Source organism: Cyanistes caeruleus, unplaced genomic scaffold (genome assembly GCF_971803275.1).
Source record: "Cyanistes caeruleus unplaced genomic scaffold, bCyaCae1.hap1.1 HAP1_SCAFFOLD_194, whole genome shotgun sequence".
NCBI classification, from domain to species: Eukaryota; Metazoa; Chordata; class Aves; order Passeriformes; family Paridae; genus Cyanistes; species Cyanistes caeruleus.
In genome coordinates, this window is record NW_028255982.1 from 69,597 (window position 1) to 80,653 (window position 11,057).

At 44.1% G+C, this 11,057-nt stretch overlaps 1 protein-coding gene across 1 annotated transcript; it reads left to right on the forward strand.

Annotated features, from left to right (window-relative positions):
- Window positions 1-7,434: 7,434 nt before the first annotated feature.
- LOC147645677 (uncharacterized) lies at window positions 7,435-8,220 on the forward strand (the record flags this gene model as incomplete). Its single annotated transcript, XM_086874342.1, has 1 exon — window positions 7,435-8,220. A coding segment is annotated over one exon (786 nt), but the record flags the coding sequence as incomplete, so codon positions are not given.
- Between the last annotated feature and the right edge of the window lie 2,837 nt (window positions 8,221-11,057).

Consider the following 11,057-nt stretch of genomic DNA (forward strand, 5'->3'; position numbering starts at 1 on the left):
ACAGGAATGTGGAATTAGGTGGAGTTGACCTTAAATGAAAATATCCAATAACGAGCTTGCTTTTGCACTAGGTATGAGCCTAATTATTGATGCTATATAAGTGGTTTTAGAGTTACCAATAAATGAGACTTGCTGATCATTCATATTGAGTGCTGCATTTCTTCCGCCGAACTCATCAAGGTGCCCAAACAGCAGGGACCTTTGGGACCTTTGGGATCTTTGGGACCTTAAAAAGGAGTTGGAGTCAGCCAAGGGAGTTGGTGTCAGGGGACGGGTCCTCCGCAGCAAGGACGGCCAAACGCAACAGCTGTGCCGTGTTCCAGGCAACCTCACAGGAGAGTCCTGGTCAAAAAGCAACGTTGCCGCGCCCCAGGCGTCCTTATAGAAGAGTCCTGCTGTAAGGTGCCGCTGAAACTTTGTAGGGGCTGCAACAGCGCGCGCTGACGGTAAGATGGAAAGGCAAGCAGCGTATGATTTATTTACCTGCTTTTTAGAAAAGCGACAGGTTAAAGATTTTGATTTGTGCAAGGAGCTTCCTGGACTTCTTGCTTATGGGTATGCCCGGGGTTGTTTTCAGAATCCCCATACAGTCCATGAATTAAGTGAGTGGCAAAAATTTGGAGATAAATTGTGGGAAGCTGTTTTAAATGATGATAGAACTGCTAAAAAAATGGGAAAACTGTGGCAGACAGTTCATAATGTTCTTTTGCAGTATCAGGCTGAAGAGGCAGCTGCCACAAAGGCATCTGCAGCTATGTCAAAAAATAGATCATTAGAGGGAATGAATGAATGTCCATTGCCACCCGCTACGAATACAGTAATTTTGACTCGCCCCGCGCCGTCACTGACCCCTGCTGCAGCTACTAATCCTTTTGTGCCATCTTCAATACCTTCACCTACTAACCTTGCTTCTGGAACGGAGACTTCGGCACCGTTACCACCCTCCCCTATGAGAAATCCTGAGGTAGGGCATGAGTTAGGTGAGGCTATTGCACGGGAAAGAAGGGAGACATGGGCTGCATTGGCACGGAATATTTTGCAAGAGGGTGATCAAGAAATAGCAGATGCTGTATTGGAAGTAGCATGTCCCGTAACCTTTGCATCGATTCAACGGGGAGGAATACAAGCTCAAATGACAGCTTTAGATTGGAAGTGGTTAGCACAGTTGCGATCTACAGTCAGTCAGTTTGGAGTGACCAGTGAACCGGTTAGACAAAGGATTGATTATTTGTGGGCTACACAGATTTTGTTGCCTGCAGATTGTAGGAGTATTATGAAATTGATTCTTAGTCAGCATCAGTGTGATAAGCAAGAGACCCTTTTGTTCGCCTAAACATGTAGCTATGATGCTTTGCAAAACTATGTTTTGTGGAATCAGGATGAGGTTGAAGGTTGCCACTGACGCTTGCATAAATCACTAATGGCCTTGCGAGCTTTCTTGAATTCCAGAAAGTCACCAAAGATAAGCCTTAACAAAAAACAGTGAAGAAAGGTCAAAAGGATAAGACTGAGGAAGACCTATGATCTTCATCCCGCGACCACCAGAAGGCAGAAAAAAGACCCCCTAGCAACCGGAGACACATGCGCAGAGACGCCAGAGAAAGGACACGTAACCCGGAAGCCGGGTTAAAAGGGGGAGTACGGAAACCAGCGGCGCGGCAGTTCCGTGGAGCGGGAATTCTCCTGCTCCCCTGTCACCCAGCGCTGATCTATTGCTTATTGCTTGCTTGCTGTAATTAATAAAACTTTTCTCTGATTGAACCAGATCACTCTCTTGAGGGAATTCATAACAAATTTGGTGCCCGTGACTCGGATGCAATCTGTAGGGCAGATTCTCGGCACTGCCAGGGGGGCGCCCCGCTAATATTTAGTGGCCCGGAGGACCGGTTTCTGCCTCGGTTGCACCGACGAACCTAAATTTAAGGCAAGTAGCAAAAGGGAGACTGGTCGACCCCTTAAAATCTGTGCACAGAGTCCGGACGAAGCCGCGGGACGCGTGAGTATTACGGGAACCGTTCGGTTGGGGTCAGGATCCCGGAGTGTGGCGAAGTGGTGTGTGTGTGAGAGGGGGACTGGTAGCCAGATTCCCCAAGCGAGTGCGGACCCTCAGTAGTGCGGTTCCCATTGGCCCGCGAGGGCGTGGGCCACGAACCAGGGGAAGTGAAAGAGGCTGTGTGATTTGAAGGCACTCCGGAAGAATGGGGCAGGGGAAGAGCAAGCACCCTGTATCTATTAAACTCCCACCGGTACCTAGAGATAGTCCGTTGGGTTTTATACTAGATAATTGGAAGCATTTCCCGGGAACAGAAAATAAAGACAGGGCAAAAATGAATCACTATTTTGTAGAAGTATGGGGAGGAAAGGAAATTTCAAAGAATGTATTTTGGCCTATATTTGGATCAACCGAAGATTGGGTTAAACAAAAATTAAACTCCTGGGTAAATACAAAGATCCTCTTTAGCTCAGAGGAAAGTGCTTATGCAGAGATCTGGGTAGTAAATCCCGAGGTTTTTATATTTGAGCTGACAGAGAACTCAGGGGAGGAGAAGGGAAAGAAAAAGAAACCCCAAAAAGAAGATGCTTTGATAATCCCCCCCACTCCATTTGTACCACCACCACCACCCAAACCCCGAGGAGGAGGATTTAGACATGCCAGATGTGGGGCCTGTTACCAGGAATAGATCCAGAAGGAACCAGGAGAACCTATTCCCATTAAGAGAGATGCCAATGGGTGGCCCTCAAGCTGGAATAGGGTTTATATCTGTCCCCCTTAGTTCGGGGGATGTTAGAGACTTCAAAAAGGAAATGGGGCATTTGTTGGAAGATCCATTGGGGGTTGCAGAAAGAGTTGATCAATTCTTAGGACCCAATATGTACACATGGGAGGAATTACAATCTATCCTGAATATTTTATTTACGGCAGAAGAGAAAAACATGATTAGAAGGGAAGGAATGCGCATTTGGGATGCTCAGCATGTCCAGGGACCACTGGCAGATGTAAAGTGGCCCCTCCAAAATCCCCATTGGGATGACCAAAATCCAGCGCACAGAATAAATATGCAGGATTTGAGGACTATTATAATTCAAGGAATTAGGGAGGCAGTCCCGAGAGGTCATAATATAAATAAAGCATTCAATGAGAGGCAAAAGAAAGACGAAACTCCTACGGAATGGTTAGAAAGACTAAGAAAGAATTTTCAACTATATTCTGGAATGGATCCAGACACCCAATTGGGGCAAGCACTGCTTAAAGCACAATTTGTGGCAAAAGCCTGGGAGGATATTCGGCGGAAGATAGAAAAATTGGATGGGTGGCAAGACAGAGGTTTGGATGAGCTTTTGCGGGAGGCACAAAAAGTGTATGTTAGGAGAGAAGAGGAGGCTCAGAATCGGCAAATTAAGATGATGGTGGCTGCTGTGAGAGAGAGTAGAGATCAAACCTGGAAAGTGAAACAACAGAGACCGATCAGAGATTCAAATGAAAGACAGAACACTAAGGTTTGTTTTTATTGTGGAAAGAAAGGACACTTTAAGAGAGAATGTAGGGTGAGGATCCAGGATGAAAAGATGTTCAAAGAAGACTAGGGGGCTCAGGGGCTCCTTATTCTGGGGACCCGAAAACACCAGAAAGAGCCCTTGATAAAGTTAAAAGTGGGTCCCCAGCACCAAGAAATAACATTCTTGGTAGATACTGGAGCTGAGAGATCAACCATTCAGTTTTTACCTAAAGGATGTAGTATATCCAAAGAAACTGCCACGGTAGTGGGGGCAAAGGGGGAACCCTTTGAAGTGGGGGCTATTAAAGATGTGGTGATAGAATCAGAGTCAAAAATTGGGTTGGGAAATTTTTGATTAGTACCAGAAGCAGATTATAATTTGTTGGGACGGGATTTAATTATTGAATTAGGAATACATTTAGATATAGTTGATAAGGAGGTGAAGATAAAGCTATGCCCTTTAAGAGTGGAAGATGAAGACAAAATAAACCCAGAAGTGTGGTATACACCTGAGAGTGTGGGACAGTTGAGGATAACCCCATTCTCAGTCACTATTAAGAACCCAGAAATCCCAGTTAGAATAAAACAATATCCCTTGTCACTTGAGGGACAAAGAGGGTTGAAACCAGAAATTGACAGACTCTTAAGTAAGGGACTATTAGAACCATGTATGTCACCTTTTAACACACCCATACTGCCAGTAAAGAAGCCAGATGGGACTTATCGCTTGGTACAAGATTTAAGAGAAATTAATAAACGCACAGTAGCACGGTTCCCCATAGTTGCAAACCCGTACACATTACTAAGCAAGCCGGGACGCGACAGTTTGTGGTACAGTGTTACAGATTTAAAAGATTCATTCTGGGCCTGCCCCTTTGATGAGACTAGCCGAGATTATTTCGCATTTGAATGGGAAGATCCAGATACGGGGAGGAGACAACAACTGAGATGGACAGTATTCCCCCAGGGATTCACAGAATCCCCCAGTTTGTTTGGGCAGGCATTGGAGCAGATTTTACAGGATTATCAGACAGACCCAGGAGTGACCTTGATACAATATGTAGATGATTTGCTTTTAGCTGGGAAAGAGGAGGAAGATGTAAGGAGAGAGAGTATTAAGTTGTTAAATTTCCTGGGTTTAAAGGGATTGAAAGTATCCAAGGCAAAACTCCAATTTGTAGAAGAAGAAGTAAAATATTTAGGCCATTACCTTAAAAACGGGGAGAAAAAGATAGACCCTGAAGGGATAGAAGGAATTCTGTCACTACCGGTTCCCAAAAATAAAAGGCAGATACATGAAATCTTGGGGTTAACAGGGTACTGTAGACAGTGGATTGAAAACTATAGCAGCAAAGTTAAATTTTTATATCATAAATTGACACAGGAGGGATTAATGAAATGAGTTCAGAAGACACAGAAAAATTCCGGGAGCTACAAGAAAGTTTAATTCATGCTCCTGTCTTGAGTCTTCCAGATTTGAAAAGACCCTTTTATTTGTTTGTAAATGTGGAAAATGGAATTGCCTTCGGAGTCCTGACTCAGGAGTGGGCAGGGAGAAAGAAGCCGATAGGGTATCTATCAAAGATCTTGGACCCCGTGAGTAAGGGCTGGCCAACTTGTCTGCAAGTAGTAGCAGGATGTGCCCTACTGGTGGAGGAAGCTAGGAAAATCACCTTTAATAGCAATTTGAAGGTAATGTCCCCCCATAACATTCGGGGTGTGTTACAACAAAAGGCGGATAAGTGGATTTCAGATGCTAGACTTCTAAAATATGAAGGAATTTTAGTTGAGGCCCCAAACTTAATATTAGAAACCACTACTTTACAAAACCCAGCTGCATTTTTGTATGGAGAACCTGAAGGCGAACCTTTGACACATGACTGTAGAATTACAATTGAGGAACAAACCAAAATTAGACCTGATTTGGAAGAAGAGGAATTAGAAAGCGGAGAAAAGCTGTTTGTGGATGGGTCCTCCAGAGTAATAGAAGGAAGGAGGAAAACAGGCTATGCCATCGTACGAGGACCTGATTTGCAAGTCTTAGAATCAGGTTGTAAGAGACGGTCCGAAGATTCCCTCATCTGTCTCACAACCGTCTCAAGGACAGAGACTGAGACCCTGAATATCACAAGGGACTTGGTTTGGGGGTTTGGGCCTAGCTGAGATGGATGTTTGCTCAGTGATTGTTTGCAGGAGGTTGCACGGTACACTGCTCTCGTTCCTGTTGGTGAGCAGAGGCTTGGTAACCTGCGCAACGGGTTTTCCATGACTCATGGCTCTCATTCCTGCTGGTGAGCAGAGGTTTGTGCCTGGTACCCTGTGCAATGGGTTTTCCACAACACCTTGTCCTTGTTCCTGCTGGTGAGCAAAGACTTGCAAGACATGGATCGCTCTGTACCCTACACCTGCTTCCTGCGCAATGGAATTTCATCACAATGATCATCAATCTCATCTGGTTTTGGCCCTGCGCCCCTCGCTATGCAAAAGACTATAAAATTATACCCCAAACTTACCTTCCTTTGAGATCTCCCCAACGGACAGAACACTCTGCGTCGTTGGATGGCTGAGTGGACTTCGACGTTGGTAGCTATAATCCCCTTACTCTCTTTTCCCTATACTTTGCTTTCTCTTTTCTTTCCCTCTATCGCATATTAGTGCTGATGAGCACTCAATAAACTGTGTTTTCTTGTTTAAGTCCTTGGTTTGCTGATAATCTTTTGTACTCTAAGACCAGCTAAAAGAACCACATCACGAATCCCACCTTGCGGATCGTGACATAAATTGGCGTCACGGACAGGATTCTGAGAGACAGAAGGGGTTGCAGGTTGTTGTGCAGTCTGTATCAGGGGAAGGACGTTTCGCTTCAGCCGCACCTAGCCTGCCACGCTGGTGAGCAGTGTCTAGAAAGCAAGGGAGGCGACTCGAATTTCTCGCAAACTGCACACGCCCAGGTGAAAAGCACCCCTACACTCATTTGAGGGCTCTGTCTTCAGAATTTTACACGGGATCTTTGAGTACAAAAGGTGGGACTTACTGTTTTGTTTTTTTTTTATATGCTGACTGCTTGGTGTAGCGGAGAGACAACCTGAATTTTAACATAAAGGGGTGCCTCCCAAGCAGATTTGGTCTCTCCACCCACGGCAGGGGGGAACGCAGCGTTGGCTGCGTCTGATGTAGTGTGACTGAGTTTTACCTCCCTGTAGTGGTTCTGTGTACTGTTATGTGTTTTTGATGAATTTTGACTGCTTGGTGTAGCGGTGAGTCTGAATTTTAACATAAAGGTGTGCCTCCCAAGCAGATTTGGTCTCTCCAACCACGGCAGGGGGGAACGCAGCGTTGGCTGCGTCTGATGTAGTGTGAGTTTTACCTCCCTGTAGTGGTTCTGTGTACTGTTATGTGTTTTTGATGAATTTTGACTGCTTGGTGTAGTAAAGAGACAACTTGAATTTTAACATAAAGGGGTGCCTCCCAAGCAGATTTGGTCTCTTCATCCATACAGGGACGCGAAGGAGTCTTACCTCCCTGTAGTGGTACTGAACCCTTCACACACACTAACATGAGTGAACACTCTGAAAACCCTAGTATAAAAGATAAAGCTGCATTCATTGCTTTGTTAGCAAAACACAATGCCCTCCCCAGCTGGGGAAGAATGGGCTCAAAATAATTGGTTCAACCTGGAAAATGTAACTGATAGAATTTGCTCCCTGCAACATGAGGCAAAGTTCAAATTTGGCCGTAATAAAACCATAATTTGTTCTGTACTGGGAGCTTGCCTTACGTTGGCTGTAGAGGCTCACACGAGACGAAGGCAGGAAGAGAATGTAATTATACAATCCCTACAAAATTTAGTTGAAAGTTTGCAAAATGAAATTCATTTCTTATGAACTGCTCTGAGTGAGGAGTGTGCCAAAAATTCACAGTCTGCTGATTCCTTTAAGGAGTCGTTGGAAAAAGAAACTCCTCAGATAAATCACATATATCCTCAAGCAGAATTACATTTGGAAAAAATTGTGGTGAAAACTGTTGCTCCCAAATAAGACCTTTGATTAAAACAGAATATAACTATATCAATGATGAAGATCTTGATCCACATATAACCACTAAAGAAATCCCGTACACTGCTACTGAATTGGCTAAGTTAAAAAAGGAGTACGGGCGTCTCCCTCACGAGTCAGAGACAGAATACGTATTTCGAGTGTCTCTCACAGGGGGAGATCAAATTCGATTATCTGAACAAGAAGCAAGTGGTTACTGGGGACATGGTGTTTTCTTAACAACAGGAGATAACCGCAACCCATGGTCCCTAACACAGCGAGCTGCATATTGGGCAGGGGGACTTAACCCCCTGGAAAGGGGAGATCCTGTAGCTCTAACCAGCTCCCCAGACCAAATTCTAGAAAACATTCATAAGGCAGCTTGTCTACAACTGATTCATGAAAGAAAATTAATTGCTGGTTCTGAATCACCAATGTTGCTACCCGTGAAGGCTGAAATTATGACTCCTTTAATTCGTGGCCTTCCAGAATCGCTTAAACCCACTGCTATCCTTCTCCAGAAAACGATAGCTGCCATAAGCCCAATAGAAAGACTGGACAGGCTTCTGGAAAACCCAAATAATAAAAGTAGATCTGTTGATCCTGGGTTTTCTCCGTACACGAATCCTTCACCACATACAAACTCACAACTCAATTTAGCTGCTGGAAATCACAAAATTTGGACATGAAGTTGCAGAAGAGTTACTAAACTATAATAGGAAATATGGTCCTGTAAAAACCCCAGAGGAAAAGCTAGAAAGAACAAAGGGTGTTAGGCACATTGCCCCTCCTAACATGAAAACAGAAAAGGGTGGGCAAATTTCTAGCCGACAGTATTGGTGGAACTTGGGGCTGAAAAAGGGGATACCAAAGGGGTTAATGAATAACCTACCATTTGAAAAATTAAGTAAACTGGTTTCTTGGTGGCAGGAATCCAGCCCCATTGTACCAAGCGCTCCACCTTCCCCTCAACCTACTCCAGGCAGTGAGCCAACACAACCTTATGCACAATATCTGGGTAGTGGGCCAAAGCAACATCACTCACAGGTTCTGGACAGTGAACAGAAACAATCACAGTTTCTGAGCAGTGGGTCAAAGCAAAATCACTCCCAAGCTCTGGACAGGGAGCAGAAACAACCCCAAAGTTTAGCAATGGAATTGAAACATTTTCAAAAGCAGGGAAACTTGAACCCCTGTCTCTAATTGAAGGTGAGCATAGAGATGGGGGGGGGCAATTGGATATATCTTAGACAGCTCACCCGCAATCGACAAACTGGAGATTTATTAATAACAGCAATAGTTGGTCCCAAGCGAACACTAGTCACTTTTGTAATAGACACTGGAGCCCAAATTTCTGCATTAACAAATGCAACTGCCCAAAAATGTGGAAGTGTTCCAGTAAAGAAAAGATACTGTGTCCTGAATGCTTTGGGAACTTCAGAAGCTATGAAAATAGCTTTTGTAAAAATTTTATTACCTGGAGAGGAAGAACAATTAACTATCAAAGTAGTGCTTGGAGATATCCCAAATGATTTGTTGGGCATGGATGTTCTGGCTGGAAGGCAGTGGGAAGATCAGGATGGCCTATTGTGGTCTTTTGGCACATCACGTCTTAACATTAACTTGCTCCAAATGGCACCTTCCCTGCCACACAGCAAAATCACTAACGTTAAACAATATCCTCTCCCTTCTGGTGCCAAGGAAGGCATCAAAACTGTAATTCAGGATTTACGAGATCAAGGGGTAATAGTTAACACTCATTCCCCTTTTAACTCTCCAGTGTGGCCAGTCCGGAAACCTAATGGAAAATGGAGACTTACCATTGACTTTCGCAGGCTAAATGCCAACACAGATCCCCTCACTGCAGCGGTTCCAAATTTAGCTGAATTAATAATATCAATTCAAGAAAAAGCTCACCCATTCATGGCAACTATAGATGTCAAAGACATGTTCTTTATGATACCTATACAGCCAGAGGACATGGACCGTTTTGCTTTTACTTGGGACGGTCAGCAATACACCTTCACCAGATTACCACAAGGGTACAAACACTCTCTCACCTTAGCACACCATGTTTTGGCACAAGAATTAGAAAATATCCAAACCTGAGGATATAGCTGTTTATCAATACATTGATGACATTCTTGTGGGGGGAGAGGAAAAGGAAGTAGTGGGGGAGGTTCAGCAAAAAATAATATCTCACCTAGAAAGCCTTGACTTACAAATCCCCTCAGAAAAAATTCAGAAACCATCACAAGAAGTGAAGTTTTTGGGAATCTGGTGGAAGGGAGGTATGACATGTATCCCACCTGATACCCTAACCACTCTAGATCAGATTAAAATGCCTGAATCCAAGAAAGAACTTCAACAAGCTTTAGGCTTGTTAGTGTTTTGGAGAAAACACATCCCAGATTTTTCAATAATTGCCAGACCCCTTTATGATTTGTTAAGAAAAGGGGTGCAATGGGAATGGACCCCTTCCCAAGAAGAGGCATTGCAATTATTAATCTTTGAAGCAACAGCCTATCAAGCACTGGGTCCCATACATCCCACAGATCCTTTCCAAGTAGAATGGGGGTTTGCTGCTTCAGCACTGTCAGTTCACATATGACAACAGGGTCCAGAAGGCCCTACAAGACCTGTTGGGTTTTTCTCCCGTGGCTTTAAAGATGCTGAGAAGAGATACACCACTTGGGAAAAGGGACTGTTTGTGGTCAGCATAGCTCTCATAGAAGTGGAGAAAATTACACGACAACAACCCATAGTGCTGAGAGGCCCTTTTAAAGTTATAAAAACAGTTACTACTGGGACTCCCCCCCGTGATGGGGTGGCAGAGAGGGCTTCAGTAAGAAAATGGTATGCCCAGATCGAACATTACTGTAACATCTTTTCAATAACTGAAGGAGCGATAAAAAATCTGGCCATACAAGAAACCGAGAGCTTGGCTGATGGCCACAAAAAACCTGTTTCTGTAATTAAGGTAGCCCCTCCTTTCTCCCCCGAAAAATCAACAAACTCTTGGTTCACTGATGCTTCTGCCAAGCGAGAAGGGAAGGTATGGAAGTACCGGGCAGTAGCTCTCCACACTTCCTCAGGTGAACAAATAGTTACTGAAGGAGAAGGTAGTGCTCAAGTGGGTGAATTAATAGCTGTTTGGAGCGTTTTCAAGTGAGAGGCACAGAATGCCTCTGTAGTTTATATTTACACTGACTCCTATGCTGTGTTTAAGGGATGCACAGAGTGGCTCTCCTTTTGGCAACAAAATGATTGGGAAGTAAATAGGATTCCAGTATGGCAGAAGGAAAAATGGCAAGAAATTTTAAATATTGCAACCCAAGGAAATTTTGCTGTAGGTTGGGTGGTTTCACATCAAACAAATGGAGATTTAGCTGGTAACCTGAACAATGCAGTTGATGAACTGGCAAGAATAAGTCCTCTAAAGGAGGAACTTGTTACAGATGACTGGGATCACTTATTAGAGTGGCTGCATGTAAAAAGACAACACACAGGTGTAAAGGATCTGTAT